Consider the following 24,772-nt stretch of genomic DNA (forward strand, 5'->3'; position numbering starts at 1 on the left):
AAAAAAGTCATAGTATAGTATGTCAAAAAGAATCATAATATAGTATGTCAAAAAAAGTAATATCAAAGTCAGATTAAGTCGAATAAAGTCATAAAAAAGTCACGAGAAATAAGAGTATAGTATGTCGAAAAAAGTAATAAATAAGTCATAGTATAGTATGTTGAAAAAAATCATAAAAAGTCATAGTATAGTATGTTCGAAAAAAGTAATAAATAAGTCATAGTATATTTTGTTGAAAAAAGTCATAGTATAGTATGTCGAAAAAGTCTTAAAAAGTCATAGCATAGTAAGTCGAATAAAGTCATAAAAGAGTATAGTATGTTAAAAAAAATCAAAAAGTCATAGTATAGTATGTCAAAAGAAGTCATAGTATAGTATGTTGAAAAAAGTCACAAAAAATCATAGTATAGTAAATCATAAAAAGTCATAAAAATGTCATAGCATAGTATGTCGAAAAGAGTCATAGTATAGTATGTCGAAAAAAGTAATTTCAAAGTCAGAGTATAGTATGTTAAAACAAATCATAAAAAGTCAGAGTATAGTATGTTAAAAAAACATAAAACGTCGTAGTATAGTAAGTTCGAAAAAAGTAATAAGTCATAGTATAGTATGTTGAAAAAAATCATAAAAGTCATAGTATAGTATGTCAAAAGAAGTCATTGTATAGTATGTTGAAAAAAGTCACAAAAAAATCATAGTATAGTAAATCATAAAAAGTCATAGTATTGTATGTCGAAAGAAGTAAGAGTATAGTATGTCGAAAAAAGTCATGGTACAGTATGTTTAAAAAAATCATAAAAAGTCATAGCATAGTATGTCGAAAAAAGTCATAGTATAGTATGTCGAAAAAAAGTAATAAATAAGTCATAGTATATTATGTTGAAAAAACTCAGTGTAGAATGTTAAAAAAAAATCATAAAAATTCATAGTATAGTATGTTGAAAAAAGTCACAAAAAATCATAGTATAGTAAATCATAAAAAGTCATAAAAAGTCATAGTATAGTATGTCGAAAGAAGTAAGAGTATAGTATGTCAAAAAAAGTCATGGTACAGTATGTTTAAAAAAATCATAAAAAGTCATAGTATAGTATGTCGAAAAAAAGTAATAAATAAGTCATAGTATATTATGTCGAAAAAAAGTCATAGTATAGTATGTCAAAAAAAGTCATAAAAAGTCATAGTTTAGTATGTCGAAAAAAGTAATAAAAAGTCATAGTATAGTAAATCATAAAAAGTCATAAAACAGTCATAGTATAGTGTGTCGAAAAGAGTCAAAGTATAGTATGTCGAAAAAAGTAATTTCAAAGTCAGAGTATAGTATGTTAAAACAAATCATAAAAAGACATAATATAGAATGTCGAAAAAAAAGTCATAAAAGTCATAGCATAGTATGTCAAAAAAGTAATAAAAAAATCAGAGTATAGTATGTTAAAAAAAAACATAAAACGTCGTAGTATAGTATGTTCGAAGAAAGTAATAAATAAGTCATAGTATAGTATGTCGAAAGAAGTCATAGTATAGTATGTCGAAAAAAGTAATATCAAAGTCAGAGTATGGCATGTTAAAAAAAATCATAAAAAGTCACAGTATAGTATGTCGAATAAAATAATAAATAAGTCATAGTATATTATGTTGAAAAAAGTCAGAATATATTATGTTAAAAAAATCATAAAAAGTCATAGTATAGTATGTTAGAAAATTATAAAAAGTCACGTCTAATATGTTAAAAAAAGTCATACTATAGTATGTCTAAAAAAGTCAAAGTAAAGTAAGTTGAAAAGAGGTATATGAAAGTCATAGTATAGTATGTTAAAAAAAACAAAATCATAGTTTAGTCTGTCAAAAAAAGTCATGAAAAGTTATAGTATAGTATGTCAAAAAAAGTAATAAAAAAAGTCAGAGTATAGTATGTTTTAAAAAATCATAGCAAGTCATAGTATAGCATGTCGAAAAAAAGTCATAAAAAGTCATAGTCAAATAAAGTCATAAAAAAGTCATAGTATAGTATGTCGGAAAAAAGTCATAGTATAGTATGTTGAAAAAAGTCTTAAAAAGTCATAGTATATTATGTTGAAAAAAAGTCATGGTATAGTATGTCAAAAGAAGTCATAGTATAGTATGTTGAAAAAAGTCACAAAAAATCATAGTATAGTAAATCATAAAAAGTCATAGTATAGTATGTCGAAAGAAGTAAGAGTATAGTATGTCAAAAAAAGTCATGGTACAGTATGTTTAAAAAAATCATAAAAAGTCGTAGTATAGTATGTCAAAAAAAGTCATAGTATAGTATGTCGAAAAAAAAGTAATAAATAAGTCATAGTATATTATGTCGAAAAAAAGTCATAGTATAGTATGTAAAAAAAAAGTCATAAAAAGTCATAGTTTAGTATGTCGAAAAAAGTCATAAAAAGTCATAAAACAGTCATAGTATAGTATGTCGAAAAGAGTCATAGTATAGTATGTCGAAAAAAGTAATTTCAAAGTCAGAGTATAGTATGTTAAAACAAATCATAAAAAGACATAATATAGAATGTCGGAAAAAAAGTCATAAAAGTCATAGTATAGTATGTTCGAAAAAAGTAATAAATAAGTCATAGTATATTATGTTGAAAAAAGTCATAGTATAGTATGTCGAAAAAGTCTTAAAAAGTCATAGCATAGTAAGTCGAATAAAGTCATAAAAGAGTATAGTATGTTAAAAAAAATCAAAAAGTCATAGTATAGTACGTCAAAAGTAGTCATAGTATAGTATGTTGAAAAAAGTGATTAAAAAGTCATAGTTTAGTATGTCGAAAAAAGTAATAAAAAGTCATAGTATAGTATGTTGAAAAAAGTCATAACAGAGTCATTGTATAGTATGTCGAAAAACATCGTGGTATAGTACGTTGAAAAAGGTAATAAAAAAGTCATAGTATAGTATATGGACAAAAGTATAGCATGCCATAAGAAGTCATAGTATAGTATGTCAAAAAAAGAATAGTATGTGTACGTATATATATGGGGGTTGGAGTTCAGTTGGAAACTGGAGGGTTTCCGTACTGACCAAAGTATGGAGCGTGGATTGGTAGCTGGAGATGTGCAAGTTCACCTCCTGGGCAATGCCGAGGTGCCCTTGAGCATGGGACCGAACACCCAACTGCTCGGGTCGCTCATCTGAGGAAGAAACCCCCTTACTCTAGCATCTCTCCATTAGTGTGTATAGCATGTATAGGTCCTGAGCATGTGTGTGTGTATGTCAGGCCTGATATTTTGTGTGTGCAACTGTACTAATGGAATGAAAAAATGTGAATTTCCCCTCGCAGGATAAATAAAGGCATGTCTTCTTCTTCTTTTCTTCTATATAGAAAAAAAGTCATAGTATGCTATGTTGAAAGAAGTCATAGCATAGAATGTTGAAAAAAAATTCATGAAAAGTCATTGTATATTATCTCATAAAAAAGTCATAGCTAAGTCATAGTATAGCATGCTGAAAAAAAATCATTAAAAGTCATAGTATAGAATGTCGACAAAAGTCATAATAATATGTTGAAAAAAGGCCTACAAAAGTCATGGTATAGTATGATGAAATAAAACTCAAACCTGTCTTCTAACAGATTGAGCTATGAAATTAGTCATAGTATAATACCTTGAAATAAATCGAAAAAAGTAATAAAGAGGTCATAGTATAGAATATTAAAAAAAAATCATAAAAAGCAATATTATAGTATGTCGAAAGAAGTAATACTATAGTATGTTGAAAAAAGTTATAAAAAATTCATAGTATAGTATGTTTGAAAAATCATAAAAAGTCATAGTATAGTATGTCGAAAAAATGTCATAAAAAGTCATAGTATAGTAAGTCGAATAAAGTCATAAAAAAGTCATAGTACAGTATGTCGAAAAAAGTCACAAAAAAATCATAGTATAGTAAATCATAAAAAGGTCATTGTATAGTATGTCGAAAAGAATCATAGTATAGTATGTCGAAAAAAGTAATTTCAAAGTCAGAGTATAGTATGTTAAAACAAATCATAAAAAGTCATAATATAGAACGTTGAAAAAGTCTGAAAGTCATAGTATAGTATGTTGAAAAAGTAATAAAAAAGTCAGAGATAGTATGCCGAAAAAAGTCATAAAAAGTCATATTATAGTAAATCATAAAAAGTCATAAAAAAGTCATAGCACAGTATGTCGAAAAAAGTCATAAAAAGTCATAGTATAGTATGTAAAAAAAAATCATAAAAAGTAATAAAAAAGTCATATTATAGTATGTCGAAAAGAATCATAGTATAGTATGTTGAAAGAAGTAATAGTATAGTATGTTAAAACATTATAAAAAGTAATTAGTATAGTATGTCAAAAAATCATAAAAAGTCATGTATAGTATGTCGAAAAAAGTCATAAAAAAGACATAGTATAGTATGTTGAAAAAAGTAATAAATAAGTCATAGTATATAATGTTGAAAAAAGTCATAGTATAGTATGTCGAAAAAGTCATAAAAAGTCATAGCGTATTATGTCGAAAAAAGTCATAGTATAGTATGTCGAAAAAAGTAATAAAAAAGTCATAGTATGTAGTATGTTAAAAAAAATCATAAAAAGACGTAGTATAGTATGTCAAAAAAAGTCATAGTAGTGGCCGGGTTTGCTCAGTTGGTAGAGCAGGCGTACATATTCATAGAGGTTTGTGCCTCGACGCAGAGGTCCAGGATTCGAGTCCGACCTGTGACGATTTCCTGCATGTCTTCCCCCTCTCTCCCCTTTCTGACCTAGCAGAATTAAAGGCGGAAAAGCCTCCAAAAAAATAATAATCAAAAAAAGTCATAGTGTAGCATGTCGAAAAAAGTAAAAAAAAAAAGTGATAGTATAGTATGTCAAAAAAAGTAATGAAAAAGGTAACAGTATAGTCTGTTAAAAAAATCATAAAGTCATATTATAGTATGTCGAAAGAAGTAATAGTATAGTATGTCGAATATTTTTTTTTAAAGTGATAGTATGTTAAAAAAAAAATCATAAAAAGTCATAGTATAACATGTCGAAAAAAGGCATAGGACACACGTCAAATAAAGTGATTAAAAAGTAATAGTATAGTATGTAGAACAAAGTCATAAAAAACGTATAGTATATAGAGTATAGTTTGTTGAAAAAATCATAGAAAGTCGTAGTATAGTATGTCGAAAAAAGTAATAAATAAGTCATAGTATAGTATGTTGAAAAAAAGTCATAGTGTAGTATGTCGAAAGAAGTAAGAGTATATTATGTCGAAAAGAGTCATAGTATAGTATGTCGAAAAAAGTAATAATTAAGTCATAATATAGGATGTTAAAAAAAATCATAAAAGTCATAGTAGATCGAAAAAAGTAGAGTATCATATGTCGTATAAAATCATAAAAACGTCATAGTATAGTATGTTAAAAAAGTCATAAAAAAGTCATAGTATAGTAGGTCGAAAAAAGTGATTACAAAAGTAATAGTATAACACGTTGAAAAAAGTGATAAAAAAGTAATAGTATAGTATGTCATAACAAATCATAGTATAGTATGTCAAAAAGTCATAGTATAGTATTTTATGTCATAAAGATTTATAAAAAAGTCATAGTACCGTATGTAGTCATAAAAACAAATGTCATGAAAAATCATAGTATATGATAAAGTTTTTATATTCTGAGGATTTGTATGAGCACTGTGTGACTCAACTTACTATCGTGGAGTTGGCCAATGAAATCGATCCTGATGATATGTCAGGGCCTAGGGGCGGGGAATGTTGTGTTGGAATTTTTCAAATACTATAACAATAATAACAATAATAATAATAATAATAATAATAATAATAATAAGAAGAAGAAGAAGAAGAAGCACAATAAGTAGTGTTTATCTGTAGCCCTTAAAATGCAACTTGTGCCGCAAACAGTTCAAACCTCTGGTAAAAATGTGGTGGTGGTAATCATGACAGATGATATTCTGCCTAATGAGTAGTTTTTAAAAATACTTTGAGTAAATAATACTACAAAATACTCATGCACTTTTACTTGTAATGGAGTATTTTCACAGTGTATTATTAATACCTTTACTTAAGTAACATATCTGAATACTTTCTCTACCACCGTTTACGGACCAGCAATGAATGGCTGGAGTTGAACTGTACAGCCACTAGATGTCAGTCTTCTCCTGCCTTTCAAAACCAGCCTTCCCGTTACCTGTAACATCATTAAACTGAAGGAAATTCATATTGGCTTTATGTGTGATGTAATTTGTGCTAACGTGAAGGTAGCATCTTTGTGGACGGTGAAATAATGCATGGAAGCATGGAGCCTCAAAGGTAAAACTATAGGTAGCTGTTCTAGGTAATTAAACATCCCAAATGTATCCATAGTAATCCGTGTTAATTCAAACGAATCTGCTTTTATCTGATACAAATGTAAGGACCTACTTTCATCAGACTTAAATCCAACATGAAGTGAGACTTGAGATAAACCATTTCATTTCCATGTTTATTTACATAGCGTAAGGTGTTACAATAAAATTCCTTGTCACCATTTAATTATAAATACACCCTTTTCAACAAGGCTTGACAACCCTCATTAAAATACATCCTTCAAACCTTTTGAAACATAAAACAAATGCGTTCATGGATACAACTATTTCATTTTTGCACCATTTTAAATGTTAGTAAATCATGCAAAGCAGAAATATAGAGTACGAAAATAAAATAATATAGATCATATGTGTTGCTTTACAAAGGAGAATTAAAATCAAAACAAGTTTATGTGGTGGATAATACAAATACTGGGTCTGGTGGCAAAGCTTAAAGATCTTTCTCAAAGAAATGTCAATTCATGGCTTTTAGCAATAGTGCTCTACATAATCATCGATGTACAGTACATACATTACATGTCTGTGTAGGGAAAGAAAAATTCAAACAGTGTAAATCTTTACTATGAAACATTTAAACCATACCTTTTAGCCCTGTGTGACTACCACATTTATGACACTTAAAATAAACAGTTACTATTTCAAAGTTAGATCGCGACGTACTGTAGTAGGCTTACCTGATAACACAGTAATTAATAATCGTATTATGGGTAGCATTGCTCTTACAGTCATGCATCAGTCAGTTTACAGAATAACCGCTGTATACTCATCCCAGTATTTTGCAGGCACTTACAAAGCATTGTTTAGGTCTTTTAAATAAATTCAAGAGTAGATGCAAGTTTCAAAATGGTCCAGTACAGTTAAAAGCATCCGATGAAACGTCGTATGAGCAAGTGTGTTTCTGTACTGTTGCATAAAATCATTGATTACAGTAAAGGTCACAGTCCAAATGAATGCCTCGGGTCTCTGGAAGACATCTGAGCAAAGAGCCGGAGATGAGATGAACCGTGAAGACAAAATCTGAAACAGAAAAATCAAACATTAGATAGTCCGCAGACACAGACATATAAATACATTGCACTAAATTGAGACATGATTGAATAACATACCTTTTTAAAGTGTTCAGAAAGGCAGGGACTTGTATGTGTTGGTCTTGAGGTTGGATTTGTGAAGTCATGGTGTTCATAGGCTACATGATCCTTCCATTTATGGGAGCTTGCTCTTTAAGGTTCATTTGACAAGGTTAGCATGTTGCTGTAACTCCAGGTTATATGACAGACAACTGGGAATGGAGTAGATATTGGGAGAGTATTTGTGGTTGTGTAGCCCAGGAGAGAAAAGATCTTGAAGCTTGGCATTCTTAAAGCGGACACTTTTAGTGTTTCTTCATCTTCGGGAGAGACTCCTTATTCTGCCCTGCAGAGTGGCATTTATCTTCCTTTAGCTAACTCTTTTTTCCAATATTCAGAAATATACACACAAGTACAGACATTTTATTTTAAACACCCAATTTGGTTGTCCTTAACAATCAGGCTAATGGCAATAAACAATTTCGGTTAGAGTGTAACGCGCACAATATTGTAAATAGAATCTTATTTGTGGAACAGAAAATGCTTATGATGTTAAACTTTAAAACCAAAAAAAATATCATGTACACTTGAAACTTTGAGATAGATATTGGAAATAATATGCAGCTTTTGCGTATGCGGCTAACAGTACGGTAATCAGAAACGCTGATAAGATAGCATAAACATAACTAAATGTAAATGGAACGCATATAATAAACAAAATTATTCAACTATATGTATAAAATGAAATATTAAAAGTCCTGTAACAGCCACATGCAGAGCAGAATAAAGGTAGTCCTTATTCCACTGAGAAGTAGGCATCTGGTGAGCACTGTGGCATTCATTCCTTAACTTTCAAACTCATCAGTATCGGCGGCCATAGCTTGGTGAACTGTAAGAGGGTGAGGAAGAGAAGGTAGTAGGGAAACTTGATCCTGTGGCATCAAAGCTGCCTCTTCTGGAGCCTGACCTGGAACCAGTTCTTGAGCCAGATCGTGACCCAGAAGCAGAGCCTGACCCGCTGATGCTATAAGGACTGTAAAGGCCTTTGCTTGATTGGGATGATGCTTCAAGTAGTCGCAGACCAGTCCCTTCCTCTATCATGCTCCTTTCCATAGCATCCTTGTAAGAGATCTTAAGCTTGGTTTTAGGGCACGTGAGGTATTTTGAGTATGCACTAACATCTCGTAACTTCTGCGCAGTGCGTGCGTCTAAGGTGCCCTTCTTCACAGCGTCATCTATGGAGACTCTGTTGGTAGCATCTGGTTCAATTAATCCACCAGTGAGATACTGGACCTCAAGGAATCGCTGCCCAGCCTCATAGTACAGCCAGCCTTTCTTTAGAGCTTGGGCTGCTGACATTTTGGTTTTGGTTCTGGGATCCTCAAATCCATTGCACGCCTTCTGGGCTAGACTGATGCGGTCCACCATGACTTTATCCACAAGTCCTTTGTTCATTGCATCTGCAACAGCAAATTTCTCTCCAGTATTTGGGTCGATAATACCTCCTGTGCAGGCCTGAGCTTCCAGCAACCTTTGACCTGTTATATTGTCCACTAGGTTTCTGTGTATGGCCTCTGTTATGGAAACCTTCTCCAGTGTTTCTGTGTCTAAGATTCCAGCCACAGGCCCAGTTTCCTCTGTTGGGTCATTCCATATGGTTGCTGGTGCTTTTATAACAGGTATTGAGCTCATGGGGTAAGAGGAAGAGGAGCCAAATGAGGATGAACGTGATCTGACACCACTCATGTTTCCAGACAGCATGTCTGCAAACTCTGTGATTGACAGAGTTCCTGAACGGTACTGATCCAGAGCTGACTTGTCAATCAGGCCCTTTGAGATAGCATCATCAATGTCATACTGCCGACCAGACCTTCTGTCAGTGATCATGGATTTCACAACTCCATCAGATGAGGTGATGGTAACTTCCTCCCACTCACACTCCTGCTCTGCGAGCTCGAGATAGGTCTGCTGGTCAATGAGCCCCTTTTGGTACGCCTCATACACGGACATCTCTTTGCCCGTCTCTGGGTCGACGATGACGACCCTACGTTTGCGAACAGACGACTTGGATGATGTCTTTCTCTCGCGCTTCTTCTCTTTCAGCAGCAGAAGAGCGAGGCCTGTTTCTGGGTCTGTCATACATCTCTCCATCAGCTGCAGGTAGGTGAGATTCTCCTCAGTGTTGGGATCAAAGAAGCCCTTTGTGTCGTCAGATGGGTCAGTGAGGATTTCATTCATTTCCTCATCAAAGAGGCCACGTTCATATGCTGTTTCAACAGGCAAGCGATGGCTCTCCTGTGGATCAATGATTCCACCAGTAGCAATTTGAGCCTCTAGCAGACGAATGCCATGATCTTTCAGAATGAGGCCTTTTTTCATAGCCTGGAATAGTGAGATGATCTTGCCAGAATAAGGGTCTTTGTAGCCTGTGACTGCTCGTTCAGCTGAGTGGAGTTTATCTTTAAACTCTGGGCCAACAACACCCATCTTAACAGCTTCAGTGACATTTAGTTTCAGGTTCTTAATAGGATCAATTACATATCCTGTGGCTGCTTGAGCCTCAAGGAGTTCAAAGGCAGTCCCTGGTCTGATCATGTTCTTTTTCATTGCTTGGTAAATAGAGAGGCGGTCTTTGCTAGATTCTACATACACACCAGCAATACAGCTTGTGCCCTCCAGGTATTTCTTCACATCTCTGCTGACCTCCTCCACCGTAATGATACCCTCAGTGAGTTCGTTGAATGTCTTTTGGCTGATAATCTGTGAACGAAGCAGCTCGTCCACGGTGATTTGCTTTCTGAGACCCTTGAAGAGAAGACTTCTGTCTGCCAGTGAGAGTAGCCGCAAACCATTTTCTTTATCAACTCTGCATCTTTTCAGTAGCTGGGCATAGGATTGTTTTTCATCTGTCGTTGGATCAGTGTAACCTCGCACATCCTCAGTAGATTCAGATATTCTGTCAAGTGTCTCCTTGTTGATGTATCCACGCTGCGTGGCAACATCTGTAGGAAGGCGGAAGTAATATTCAGGATCAATGAATCCACCAGTGGCATTCTGGGCCTCCAAAAGCCTGAAGGCATAATCCTCAGGAACGAGGCCTTTTTTCATTGCCTGGAAGAGAGAAATCACTTTCCCGCTGTACGGATCCTTGTAACCTGTAACTGCTCTTTCAGCAGAGAGAAGTTTGTCATGAAGTTCAGGGCCCACAAGCCCCTTGCGTACAGCTTCATCAACTGTTAGAAGTTCATCTTTCACTGGGTCGATTATGAATCCTGTTGCTGCTTGGGCCTCGAGGAGACTCAAAGCAACTTCAGGCTTAATCTTTCCACTCTTCATGGCCTGGTAAATGCTGATCTTTGGAGGATTGTCTGACATGAGTCCAGCAATGCAACCAGTACCAAAGAGGTACTGTTTGACTGATGGCATTTCCATTACCTCCCGAATGTTCATCTTTTCTTGTTTCAAGAGGTTGTACGTGTGCAAGTCAATAATTCGAGCACTGTATAGCTCCTCAATAGTAATTCTTCTTCTGATTACATCACATGACATGCTCTGCTCTGACTTTAGAGTCTCCCTTTGTTCAATGATTTCAATGATGATGATTAGCATTCTTTCCTTTGTGATTTGCCCTGAGCGATACTGCTCCATGAGGCGCCGTCTCTCCTCCTCTGGAAGCATATTTGAGTTCATGACTTCCCAAATGGTCAAAGTTTTTCCTGCAAAACTCTTATGAGGGATCTCAATTTGAGTGTTAGCTAGATCTGTTTGGGCTTGCTCCTCTGTGTACTGATAAGATTTATCAACAGGAGCAGGAGCTTCGACCTTTGACAGAGGCAGGTAGCACAGACCAGAGTTGGGATCTCTTACACATTTCTCCACCAACTGCTTGTAAGTAACACTTTCATTGGTGTTGGGGTTGGTGAAGCCTTTAACGTCACCTGAGGGTTCATTGAAGGACTTGGACATTTGTTTACTGCAAAAGCCACGCTGAATGGCCACATCAATGGGAACACGATGGCTGCTGACTGGATCAATGATCCCTCCTGAAGCAAACTGAGCCTCCAAGAGAGGAATAGCATGCTCCCTCAGGACAAGCTCTTTCTTCATGGCTTGGAATAGAGAAATCTTATTGCCTGTATATGGATCTTTGTATCCAGTCACTGCTTTTTCAGCTGAGAGAAGTTTCTCATGAAGCTCTGGGCCAACAACTCCATTCTTCACAGCATCATCCACAGAGTATTTCAGACTTTTGACCGGATCGGTTATGAAACCAGTTCCAGCTTGGGCCTCAAGTAGTACAAGCCCAGTGTTTTGCTGCAAAACATTCTTCTTTATTGCTTGATAAATGCTTAACTTCTCATTTGAATCTTCCATAGTGATACCATCAATGCGGTCTGTGCCCTGCAAGTACCTCCGTACCTTATCAGTTTCACTAACTTCTTTAGGTGTCTTTTTACCCTGTTGGATTTGGTCAAATGTAGCCTTATCGATGATGTTGGAATCAAGCAAAGAGTTGGCAGTGACTGGTGCTCTAAGGCCCTCAAAACAGACTTCTTTCTTTGGTTTGTCTTCTTTTTCTTCAACCATGGTTATCACAATCGTTATCAACTTTTCAATGGTCACCTGCCCCATTCTGAACTGGCGAATCAGCTCTATTCTTTGCACCTCAGTGATGTATTCAGAGTGTATGATCTCCCAAATTGTGACTTTTCTTCCTTTAAAAGGGCCATAGTCCAGCTCCATGGTTGAATGGTTCAAAGCCTCTTTTGTCTTAGCCTCTGTAATCTGTTTGTCTTCTTTTGGCTTTGCAGCCTTCTTTGAAAGAGGAAACAATGGGAGTCCAGTTTCTTTGTCCGTGACACATTTATCCATGAGCTGAGCATAGGTTGAATCCTCTTGTGAGTTAGGATCATAAAACACCTTTGTGTCATCAGTGTTTTTGTTCAAGGTCTTGCTGATTTCCTCATCAAAATATCCTCGTTTGCAGGCAACCTCATGTGGGATGCGATAGCTGTTAATAGGGTCGATAATTCCACCTGTTGAGAGTTGTGCCTCAAGCAGACGGATGCCATGGTCTTTCTTTATAAGGCCCTTGTTCATGGCTTCAAACAGAGACACCTTCTTTCCTGTATATGGATCTTTGTAACCATTGACAGCTCTCTCTGCTGACAGAAGTCGTTCATGAAGTTCTGGGCCAACAAGACCTGATTTAACAGCTTCATCAACAGGGACCCTCTCATTTTTGACAGGATCAATTAAAAACCCAGTTGCCGCTTGAGCTTCAAGAAGGTTTATCACAGTTTCTGGTGACAGTAGGTCTTTCTTCATAGCTTGATAGAAAGGCATTTTCTCCTTGGTTGGTTCATTTAACAGTCCAGCAATGCTCGGTGTTCCTTGTAGTGCCTTCTTCACAGGCTCCATCTCAGAGATCTCTTTCACTGTTATCTTGCCATTACTCAACTTGTTGAACAAGTCTTTGTTTATAATCTTAGACTCTAACAGTTCACTGGCAGAGACTGGAGCCCTCAAACCATTAAACACATTTTCCTTCTCCTTCTCCTTGTCTTCCACAACTGTGATGACAATTCTAATAATCTTCTCTACTGTGATCTTGCCTGTCTTGTACTGGCGAATCAATTCTCTTCTTTGCTCTTCAGTGAAATATTCAGAATTTATGACTTCCCAAATGGTGACAGTTCTGCCTTTGAACCTTCCAAAAGGCACAACAATGTTTGAAGTACTGAACACTTCTTTAGTCTCTAGATCTGTGTATGTTCTCTCACTCTGAGCAGCTTTCTCAGTTACTGGTAATATCAGCAGTCCTGTCTCTGCATCCTTGGTGCATTTCTCCAGCAACTGTTTGTAAGTGAGTTGCTCTTGAGAGCTGGGGTCAATAAATAATTTGCAATCATCACTGGGATCAGCGAGTGTCTTGTTCATGTCTGCATCAAACTGACCCTGCTTGTAGGCAGTCTGAAGTGGCACTCTATGGCTATTGATAGGGTCAATGATGCCACCAGTTGCAAGCTGTACATCTAGGAATTTGGTGGCCTGCTCCTTTTCAATAAGTCCCTTCTTCATGGCCTCAAAGAGAGAGATTTTGGCCCCAGTATAGGGATCTTTGAAGCCAGTGGCCGCTCGCTCGGCAGAAAGCATCCTTTCATGGAGCTCAGGGCCGATTAACTCATCTTTAACAGCCTCATCTACTGAGAGAAGTTTATTTTTCACTGGATCTACGATGTAGCCAGAAGCTGCTTGAGCCTCAAGGAGCATTGTGGCAGTGCTAGGGGTGATCTTGTTCTCTGTCATAGCCTGATATACACTCATTTTCTCTTTAGATGGAGTCAAGACACCTCCGACACTGCTCTGTCCCTTAAGACACAATTTAACTTTATCAGTCTTTCCGAGGTCTTGCACAGAGACTTTGCCTTTTTTCAATTTGTCAAATTCCTTTTTCGTCAGAACACCAATGTCATGAAGCCTTTCAGCAGGAACTTTCTCTCTAATTCCATCAAACGCAAACGGTGATTCTGCATTTTTCTTCGTTCCGTCCGCTTCAACAGAGCCATTGAAGACTTTCTTTGTTGTTCCCACCATTGTCATTGCAACTAACTGCTCCTCAGGAACCGTACCAGTCTGAACTTCAATTGCCTTTGTCTTGTAGGCAACCTCAAGACTCTGGAGTTTCTCTCTAAGCTTTTTGTTTTCCTCTCCCAGGAGTTTTTCTTGTTCAAGCCTTTTCTTTTCAAGCACCTCCAATTCTTTCTGCTTGTTTTTTATCTCTGCTTCAGCCCCCTTTTGTTTCTCAATAGCTTCATCCATAATGGCCTGAAGTTTCTTCTTCTCCTCTTCCATTAGCTTCCGCTGACGTTCCTGTTCATCTTTGAGAGCTTTGGCCTTTTTCACTTCATCCTCAAACTGTTTCTCAAGCTTCTTTTTCTCATCTTCAACGGCCTTTTCTCTTTTCAACAACAGTTCCTTCTCTGTGAGGAAGGACTGCTGAAGAATGGCCTTCTCTTGCTCAATCTGTTCTTGTTGGGCATTTGCCATCTATTTGGAAAAAAGAAGAAACAAATCAGTAAAATGTGAATCAAATATAACCCAATCATTGCATGTAACTTAAAGCAATATTTATATGTATAAGTTATAGTTCAACAATTTTGGAAATAGGCTTTCTTGCCGAGAGTTAGATAAGAAGATTAATTCTAGTTTAAAAGTCTGTACGCTTTATGAAGCTAAAGACAGCAGCCGGTTAGCTTAGCATCAAATAGGGGGTAATAGCTAGTGTGGCTTTGTCCTAAGGTGACGAAATCCGCCTACGAACAGCTCTAAAGCTCACTAATTAACATGTTAGATCTCGTTTGTTTAATCCCTACAAAAAAGTGAACGGAATAAAGCCAGACTAACCGTTTCTACCTGTTTCCAGTCTTAATGCTAAGCTAACGTCTTCTCAAAGTAGATTCATGTATAGTATACAGACATTCATATTTTTATCTAACTCTCGGCAAGAAAGTGAATAAGAGTACTTCTCAAAAAGTCTTTCAATGTTTTACTCGTGACCATTTGAACTCTGTAGTATTGTTATTTGAATGACATATAAACAAAGACATATAAATTGCTGGATGTTACTTTAAGTCTCTGCAATTTACATGAAATGTTACATGTTTTTCCACAAATACTGTAGTTAGTGTTTTTTACAGAACTATGTTAATTGGAAGGGTTGTGTAAATTGACTAACAGTGTTAATTCATGTCAAAATACCTCTTTAGATTTTTTATGAAGCTCCTCTGCCTCTTTTTTCAGTTTCTCTCTCTCTTTCTCGAGGTCAGCGATGGCTTCCTTCAAGTCACCAGCCTCTCTGGTGCTCTGCAGCCTCTGTGTCTCCAACTTCTGCATAACAGTTTCTGTAGTTTGTTTTTCTGTCTCTTGAAGACGCAATTTTGCTTCATCTGCTTGCTTCTTGAATTTCTTAGCCTCCTTTTCAGCTTTTGACTGAGCGTCACTGAGCTCTTTCAACCTCAATTTTAGTTGCTCTGCTTCTGCTGAAACATCAAGCTGCCTCTTTCGCTCTTCCTCTAATGATTTTTGGAAGCCTTCTGTCTCCTTATCAAGGCGCTGCTGGATCTGCTCTTTGTCCTCTAGTAGTTTTTTAGCCTTTTCCTGTGCCTGGTTCTTCTGTTTCTGGAGCTCCTGTGCCTCAGCTTTCAGTTTTGTAGCCTCTTGGATGGCCTGCATTTTCTCCTTTAGCATTTTCTCTGCAAGTGCCCTCTGTTCAGCCAAGTCAGACTCGGCGATCTGTCTCTGTCTGGCTGCTTCCTCAGCTTCCACACTAAGTCTGGCAGCCTCCTCCGCCAGGCTCTTCATTTTCACTGCTTCCTCCGCAAGTAATTTCTGTGTATTGTCTTTGTCTTTCTGCATGAGGCGCTGGTTTTCTCCCTCAATCTTAAGCTTAAGTTTCAGGAGCTCATCCATCTGGATCTTTACTTTGGAAAGTTCATCCTCCACCTGTGCCTTTTGCTTGACAGCATCATTTACTTCACCTTTAACTCGCTGAAGCTCCTCATCCAACACAGCTTTCTGCTTGTCAGTCTCATCCAGCCGCAGTTTAACCATTGTAAGTTCCTTCTCAACCTGAGACTTTTGCTTAAGTGCTTGTTCTGCTTCTTTTTTGTGCTTTGCCATCTCTGCATCAGCCTGCTTTTTCTGCTCTAGAGCTGCCGCTTCAGCTGCCGCTCGCTTAGTGGCCTCCTCCTCCGCCTCTTTCCTCAGTTTCTCTGCATCTTTTTGAGCTTTGGCCTGTTTTGCAGCTTCATCCTCGGCCATTTTTTTCAGCTTTTCAGCCTCTGCAGCTTTTTGTCTGAGCAGGGCAGCCTCTTTCTCTGCTTTTCCTTTGGCTTCCTCAGCTGCTTGTGCAAGTTTCTTAGCGTTTTCAAACTCATCTTTCAGCTTTTCCTGAGCAAGGCTGTCTTTTTTATTCTTGCTGAGAACATCTTGGGCTTTCTGCTCTGCGGAACTGCATTTCTGTGCTGCTTCTTTGGCCAGGATGACCTGCTTCTCTGCCTCTTTCTCAGCCTTGTCTTTCTGTTCATTTGCTTCAGCAGCTTTCTTTTTGAGACGTTCAACTTCCTCCTGAGCGGCTTTGCATTGTCGAGCTGCCTCTTCTTCTGCTGCAGTAATCGTCTTCACCTTCTCCTCAGATTCTTTCCTTTTCTTCTCTTCCTCTGCAGCAAGCTTTTTCATTTTCTCAGCCTCTGCCTCAGCTTTGAGTTTGCTTTTCTGTGTCTCCTCTGCAATTCCCTTCAACTTCTTTAACTCCACCTCCAAATCCGACTTGCCTTTTGATGCTTTCTCAAAGTTGATCTTAATTATGTGAATTTCTTCTTCAACCACCTTCTTTTGCCTCAAAGTTTCTTCCACAATTGTTTTTTGTCTCTCTAACTCAGAATCAGACGAGCTCTTCAGATGTGTGATTTTCTCTTGTATGTCTTGTTTATGCTGAGCAGCTTGATCCTCCAGCAGCTTTCTCTGATAAGCTTCGTCCTCAGCTTTTCTTTTCAATCTTTCATTTTCTGCTTCTTTAGCTTTCAGAGCGATCTCAGCTTCGGTCTTCAGACGAGTTGCCTCGTTTATGGCAGCCAGTTTTTCTTTTAGTATTTTCTCAGCCTCAGCTCTCTGCCGAGCTGCCTCTTCCTCTGCAGTCTGCCTCTGCTTCTTCGCCTCTTCGGCAACCGATCTCAGCCTAGTTGCTTCATCAGCAAGTTGTTTCATTTTCAACGCTTCAGATTCAAGAAGCTGCTTGCTCTTTTCTGTGTTCGAGAGCGTCTTCTTCTCAGCTTGAATCTTCATCTGCAGAAGAGCATCCATTTCACTTCTGACTTTGGCCAGCTCCTCTTCCAGTTGTTTCCTCTGGTTTTCGGCAGCATTCACCTCGTTTTTTAGACGCTGGAGCTCATTATCCAACAGGCCCCTCTGTTGTTCAGCATGGTCAAAGTCAGCCTTTAGTCGTATGCATTCCTGTTCTGCAGACAGCTTTTGCTGGGCTACTTGTTCTGCAAATTTCCTCTGTTTCTCCAACTCTTTCTCTGCATTCTCTTTCTGTTTAAGAGCAGCATCTTCAGCTTTAGCCCTTTTCTTGGCATCACGCTCTGCCTCGACTTTCTGCCTCTCTGCTTCCTCTTGAGTCTGGCTCTTCTTTTGAGCTTCCTCTTCAGCTTGTAGCCTCAAGCGGAGAGCCTCGTTGGCTTTCTGTCTCCATGTTTCAAGCTCTTTCTCTGCTTGCTCCCTGGCTTTGTTAGCTTCCTCTTGTTGCTTCCTGAGTTTTTCGGCTTCCTCTTGCAACTGAAGGACAGTGCCCTGCTCTTTCTTAAGGGATTCCTCCAGTTTTGTTGTCTTCTCATTGAACGACATGGAATGGGTTTGCAGCTGTGTGGCAGCACTCTTTTGTGCCACCTCCTCTACTACCTTGATCTGCCTCAGTTTCTCTTCCTCAGCCTGTTTCATGCGCCTCTCTGCCTCCTCAGCTTGCATTTTGAATTTCTGCAGTTCATCCATTGCTTTCTGCTTCTGCTTGGCAGCCTCTTTTTCTGCCTCACATTTACGTTTCAGCTCATCTTCTGCATTTTTCTTTTTCTGAGTCTCTTCAGTCACCTGCTTGCGAAGCCTTTCTGCATCCTCCTGAGCAGCTTTCCTGAGCTTCTCAGCCTCAGCAGCCTTGTCTCTGAGCTGCTGTAACTCAACCTCAGCTGTGCTTTTCTGTTTAATTGTTGTCTCTAACTGGATTCTAATTATGCGGATCTCCTCCTCAATTTTGGTACGACTGACTAGCGCCTCTTCCAGCTGCTGACTCTTGGACTTGATCTCCTGCTCAGACAGAGTCTTCAGATGATGCAGCTCATGCTGTATGTTTTGCTTCTGTTTCTCAGCATCCACCGCAACATCTTGCCTCATGCTGGCTTCTTCTTTCATCTTCAACTTCAGTTCCTGGGCTTCTTGTTCTGCTTTGGCCACATATTTAGCATGAGCCTCAGCCAACTGTTTCTGTTTATCTAACTCAGATTGTATCTCTTCCACCCTTTTCCTCTCCTCTTCTTTTAGTTTTTCAGAAGCTTTCTGTATTAGTAGAAGCAAAGAGGGAGTACAAGGAATTGAGAAAATGTTAGAGGTGTTAGACTACAAAATAAAACTTCGATATGAAAGTAGTTATAAAACATGTAGGTACATGAAAATGTAAATACATGAGATTATGTTACAGTTATTTATCTACAACAAATACACTTCTTTAGAGGAAAAATACTGAATTGGGAAATGCTTGTCATGTTAATTTAATGTGTGGCAGACAGAATGACACTTTACTTCACAACAGGACAGCACGACACTACACCTTGCTTTCATGCAGTTGAGGTATTTTACTTGATCAATGTTTAATATAAGCTGTAATAAAGCCTTGTCACATATTACATAATCAGTACTGTATATTATATCTTGTTACAAAAAATAGAAAATTATGTGTATGTAGTAGTAATGATGACAAACTCAGTATTGTCGAGGTGTGTGTTGCTGTTGCTTCTATCAATATATATATATATATGGGTTTCTAAAGGAACATTCTTGTATAATTCACTCACCATTTGGTATTTAGGGTTAGAGTTGTGTCACTCCTCAATCTTTACATTCTCAAAATAAAGCAGCTTTTTGTAAAATGTGTAAAGTAGAAGAAGAAATAGGCAGGGAATAAATAATTAGCAGCATGCAAAAAGTATGAAGCGCAGTGGGAAAGATACCAAGATTTCAACCAGAATAACCCTCACTGTGTAGAACAGCATAGTGATGCAGCAAACATAGCATGATTTGATGTAACACAGAGCAAACAGTAAACTTGGATTAAAATGTAGACTTAAGACATGAATCCAAGATCAATTTACACTTAACTCTGATGACAGATAGGCAAACATCAAGAGATGAGTTCTACTCTTTAGTAACATGGGCGATGCTTTGTGCAATTGTACAGGTGATTGACACCTAAAAGGAAGGTCCAACACTTTAGAAACCTGTCATATTGAGTGCTAATTAAGCTCAAGTTTAGGACAGTTATTTCTGGTAGATTTTCATCAGCCTTCTATATTTATTTTCTGTAATATTAGACCATTACAATTGTTTAATCTTCATTTTTAAAGCAGAAATAATGAAAACAATTACAAAACTTTTTTTCTGAAATGAGAGGATTTGCTGCTTTTATTTGTTATATATAATTGTAAACTGAAAATCTTTGGGATTTTGACTTTTGGTCAAACAAAACAAGACATTTAAAGACGTTACTTTAGCCTCTGTAAAGTTGGGATTAATAAATGTTTGAATCATCACTAGTTGCAGCCCTAAGCAGTATTGCCCATAATCCCAATAGGTCCTTAAAAAGTGTAAGTGCTTTTGAGTCACATTATTATATTATGTAATATAAGACAATAGAAATATATAAAAAAGCTTGCAAATTGTTTTAAAAGTTGACATTTACCCTAGCAAAGCATGAACATGCTTACAGGAAGCGATGCAAATTGATCAGAGACACGAGACTTCTTAACAAACTAAGAATGAGCTCAATTATGAAAGGTCTCCCAAAAAAAGTCCTGAACCTTCCTTTCACTACAGACAAGGGTCTGATGTAGAGAGGAATGACATGAACTGAGAGGGTCTTTTTTTTTTTTTTTTTTTTTTTAAATACCTGGTGCTTTGGAGTTAATTCATCTCTTAAGCGTGTGATTAATACTCATCATGACAAAGCACTGGCGAGCAGGTTGAAAGGATCAAACACAATAGAAAGTTAGAAAAGAAGAAAAGGAAGGGGAAAATAAAAAGGTAAGGTAGATTGAAAAATAATATATCTGAGAAGGCAGATAGCCAAACTGAAGCCTTTAAATCACAAGTGTGGGTGATTTCAAGAGGAAATAAAGAAGCAAATATTAAATCGAGCAGTTAAGCAGTTGGGAAATGTGACTGAGGTCAGGGCAGATCGGAGTCATATGTACAGACTATGTGACATGATTTGACTAAATACACAGTGTAGGGCAATGACAGACAAATACTGTAGTGGGGATGTGATGTGGATGAAACAGTTTGCTTCACCACTGAACGCTGTCCTATCATCACAGACTGAACGGAGTAATTATGCGTACTGAGTGCCAACATTTTGGTAGTAGATGACAAATGATTTCCCCATACATAAATCAGTTAACAGGTAAAGGTGGCATTGTTTGTGTTAGTGGTACTTTGCCAAGTGGGTTTTTGACAGAAATCTGCTGCTGCATGTCTTCAGGGCTTGTGTGTAATTACCTTGTCATCCTCCAGGCGGCGCTGCATTTCTATAATGAACTTAATGTACTGGCTGGTGAGAGTCATCAGCTCACTGTAGCGGGTTCTCAGAGTAACATACTGAAAGAAATGCAGTGTATTTACTTGACTTTAAAAACACACATGTATGTATATAATAGCTAAAGGCATTTTAATCACAGTAATGATAAAACAGGTAACAGACAGTCGTACTCAACCAAACTGGATGTATGCGCATGTTTGCTCTTCTCAGGATGGTGTGTGATAAACTTGTACAACTTACCTCTTGAATGATATCATCAGATGCACACTCCATTTTGGGTTTCTTTAAAGGAGATGCTATGGGATCCTGGAGGGCTTTGTAAGTCAAAATCTGAAACTCGTAATCCTAAAAAAGAAGAAAATAATCTTAAATCAAGCCAGAAAAAAAACTTCCTTCAGTTGTAAAGATGGAAAAATCAGTACGTACCTTGACTGAATCAATGTAAACCTTTGCATTTTTCTGGCAATTTTCAATCTTGTCCTTGTTTTTCTCAATCTCCTCCAGGAGTTTCTGTAAAAAATAAATGAAAACATTAACAGACAGACAATATTTCACTATTCAAAATGTATTTTCTAACATTTTTATAGTGTATTCAATTTTTTTTAACAAAAAGGAAAAGCCACAGCTACTAGTCTTATTAAAATGACTTCCACAGCCAGTACATAATTCTAATCAGTAAAGAAAGTTTTTTAACGAGAATACAGTGCACTAAATGTGTACCATCTGTGTGACCACCAGAGGGCATAATGACTTTACTTCCCTTTACCCCACACAGCTCATCTTTTCTATTATAATACCTTCTCCTCTGCCAGTTGCTCCTTGAGAGCCTTGCTGTCACCGATGGGCACAGCTTGAATTTTCTCCTGCCTCTGCCTCGCTTCTCCGAGCCAGTGGATGAGCCACTCGTAGCTTCCGTTGTAGGACTTCATGTGGCGGCCGAGGAGGCCGAGCTCCCGCTCCCTCAGGTCGATCTGAGCAAACACAGCCTGCCAGCGCTCCAGGAGGCTGCTGACCAGCTGACGGTAATGCTCCAGCTCAGCGTCACGCTCGCTGTGGATCCTCGTCATCTTGTCGTTGATAGTTGTTGCCCTCTTCAACTCGTCCTGCAGGCGGTCCAATACCACCTGGTCGGCCTCTGCTTCAGCACGCATCGACTGTCAGACGAAAAAACAAAGTCATCCCCTTAATATAAAAAATAATGCAGTCCAGTATAGGGACAAGCACGACACGGGTTAAGAGTTTAAACATAGCTAAATATAAAACAAAATATGTACATTGATTGTAGATATGAGTGAAGATCTTTCCAAACAGGCAATACCTTCAGCTGACTACGCTGGTCCTCCACCTCCTTCTCTTCAGATGGTACTTTGCTAACATCACGCAGACGAGTCTCATAACTCTTCACTGTGTCTTCTGCGTCTTTAGTGTTTCGGATCACGACATCAATGGTCTTCAGCCTGAAATCAAGAGGTTTACACTTAATAAAAAAGCTCAGCACCAGCTGGAAATTCATCAGAAAGCGCACAGAGTCACAAAAGCCTCACTTGTCCAGGTAGACGGAGGAGAGGCCGTAGACGTGCTCCATCTTCCTCAGCGTGACGTCCAGTTCGGAGCGAAGCATCGGGGCGGAGCTGGACTGCTGAGGAGATGCCAGAACCTCCTCCGTCTTCTCACTGATGGAGTTCAAGTCTTTCTTTAAGCCCTCCAACTCAGACTGGACTTTCTGTCAAATAAAAAAAAGGAAAATGGTTTAGTGAACTAATATAGCCAATAATATGCGTATTTAATATTATTTTGGCAGTAAAATCCAGTAAAGTTAGTGGGATATAAGAGGATACGTACTGAGTTTTAAACACAGTGCAGTACATCTGAATGAAGCACGGCTATGCCAACAACTTTGTGACTTTGTGTTTTTGTTTTAAATCTCAGTTTTTCGTCGTTACCATTTGCTCTGCGGTCTTCAGGGCGCAGGCTTTGAGTGGCTCCTTGTCTACAGGCTGGCGGAGGCGTGTAACTGTCCGATTCTCACAACCCTCCAGCTTCAGACGAAGGTCCTTGATCTTCGTCAGGTAAACCTTGCACACCGACTCGTCTTGCTCTCCTGGTTCGATGAAAAAGAAAAATGTATATATATATATAATTAGTTTACAGAGAAAACAAACTGGAGATAAATAAGTCAGCTGAAGATTTTAAAAGCATTAATCAGATCTGTATAAAAACACAGCATTCTCTTAGAGGTACAGTATTAGTTATTTTATTTTATTAATTTTATTATTTAGTTATTTTATTTTAGTATATTATTTTAGTCATTTGTATTTTGGTGCAGTGTTTTTGACTGTAGCCCTTGAAATCCAAAACTTCTCTGAAGTACTTACATACGGGGGCTTCAGCACAATTACTTTGATTTGTGAATGTATTTATGTCACACTGTACACAATAAATGTACTTCTTCATGCTTGATTGGTTCCATGTTGATTATCCGTCAGTTGTTAATTCATCAGTTAATTGATTTAATCATTGAGTGATAAAGATTGGAAATCAGGTGCTGTTAAACCCATGCACAGAGACTGAAGAATGCAACGATGAGTGAAGTTAGGAGGGATATCAAAATCAGTGAGGATGACGAAGAGGATTGAGTTAATAAATTAAATGAAACATGACAACAGCCCTTCGTACACAGACACACACATACACAGTCCTGTTCATCCAATCAAAAGCTCCTACTGCACATCTGGCACTGTAACTGAAGCACCTTACCTGCTCTGGCTGGCACATAACCTGTAATGCGAATCCAACAGTCAACTTACACACAAATGACCATGAATGAACTTCAACACAAATGTCTGAGAAATGATTCAATGAAAAAAAAAATGGTTTTGTCCAACTTGAACTTGAAAATAAAATAAATGTGTCTTGTAATCAATATCAGACCCTTTCTGAGCATATTTGGGTGATAAAGAGAACCCAAACAGAAATAACCAAACAGTACACACCTTGCTCTGCAGAGCTGACCATCGTGTTGTAGTGCTGGTTGGCTCTGTTGTAGTTGGACTCGACCTGCATACGGTCCTCTGCCCCGAACATCTGGGAGTCCTGGCTGTCTCTCAAGAAATCTTGGTAGTGCAGCTCCAGGTTCCTCAGTGCTAGACGGTACTCCTCCACCCTCATGGTCTTAAACTACAAGGGTGCAGATAGAGGGGGGCAGGGAAGATGGATATTAAACTCTGTGCTTTTATTTAGAAAAAATATTTACAGTATATTAACAAGTAGAGTGTAAAATATGTGTTAAGAAAAGTAGTTCCTATTTCTATTTTTGTAGTGAATAATCAGTCAAAATTAAAAAAAATATGTTGTCCTTATTAGTTGATTTATTCAACAGTAATAAGAGAGAGAATAAACCAGATAAACCAAATAAAGTTAAAATAAGCACTCATGCATACACTTTATCCACTACCATTGTTAATTTGAAGTCAGTTTTCATACTTACTATGCACACATACATTTCATTAGTGTAACAAATACATTTCACAATTGAGGTGAAACAATTGAACTAGCCTTCATCTGAGTGAATTTAAGTTAACTTGAGAGTAACTAAAGGTGAACTAATCTGTTTCCACATAGTGGTTTAATGTTGCAATTATTAATGCAGCAACTAAAAATAACCAGAAATACAAGTACAAATAATATTATAATTAGCAGACAATGTCAAACTACTCTTATGCAATTCTCCACATTTAATCAAAATGTAGAATTTGAATCTCAATATTTTAAAGGAAAAATAGTTAAAGGCACTGTAAGTGCATTAGTCTTTTTTTTTAATACAGAATGTCCTGTGTTGTTACCATGGTGACATTCCAGGTCTGGATGATGTGGATGTCTCTCATCAGGTACTGCCAGGACAGCATGCTCTTCATGTCCACATACATCGTCTGCCACATCGTCTGCAGCCTCTGGAGGTTTCCGTCCAGTCTGAGGAAGGTTAGTTGG

The 24,772-nt window shown here is 37.5% G+C and overlaps 1 protein-coding gene across 30 annotated transcripts in view; it reads right to left on the reverse strand.

The window, feature by feature from the left end:
* Nucleotides 1-6,452: 6,452 nt before the first annotated feature.
* Nucleotides 6,453-24,772, reverse strand: part of pleca (plectin a) — a 111,370-nt gene continuing 93,050 nt past the window's right edge. For 26 of the 30 annotated variants that reach the window (XM_035991333.1, XM_035991338.1, XM_035991337.1 and 23 more), the window contains 13 exons: nucleotides 24,628-24,754; nucleotides 23,779-23,962; nucleotides 23,543-23,563; nucleotides 22,729-22,886; nucleotides 22,330-22,508; nucleotides 22,104-22,242; nucleotides 21,583-21,939; nucleotides 21,212-21,295; nucleotides 21,026-21,130; nucleotides 20,746-20,844; nucleotides 15,184-18,531; nucleotides 7,462-14,472; nucleotides 6,453-7,372 (listed from right to left, as the gene is read on the reverse strand). In XM_035991333.1, the coding sequence (XP_035847226.1) occupies nucleotides 8,284-14,472; nucleotides 15,184-18,531; nucleotides 20,746-20,844; nucleotides 21,026-21,130; nucleotides 21,212-21,295; nucleotides 21,583-21,939; nucleotides 22,104-22,242; nucleotides 22,330-22,508; nucleotides 22,729-22,886; nucleotides 23,543-23,563; nucleotides 23,779-23,962; nucleotides 24,628-24,754 (10,990 nt within the window). In that variant the 3' untranslated portion in view covers nucleotides 6,453-7,372; nucleotides 7,462-8,283. The remainder of the gene's footprint in view (nucleotides 7,373-7,461; nucleotides 14,473-15,183; nucleotides 18,532-20,745; nucleotides 20,845-21,025; nucleotides 21,131-21,211; nucleotides 21,296-21,582; nucleotides 21,940-22,103; nucleotides 22,243-22,329; nucleotides 22,509-22,728; nucleotides 22,887-23,542; nucleotides 23,564-23,778; nucleotides 23,963-24,627; nucleotides 24,755-24,772) is intronic. The other 4 variants (XM_035991335.1, XM_035991339.1, XM_031295706.2 and 1 more) reach the window with 1 other exon arrangement.

This window comes from Sander lucioperca, chromosome 14, assembly GCF_008315115.2.
Source record: "Sander lucioperca isolate FBNREF2018 chromosome 14, SLUC_FBN_1.2, whole genome shotgun sequence".
In the NCBI taxonomy this organism is placed as follows: domain Eukaryota; kingdom Metazoa; phylum Chordata; class Actinopteri; order Perciformes; family Percidae; genus Sander; species Sander lucioperca.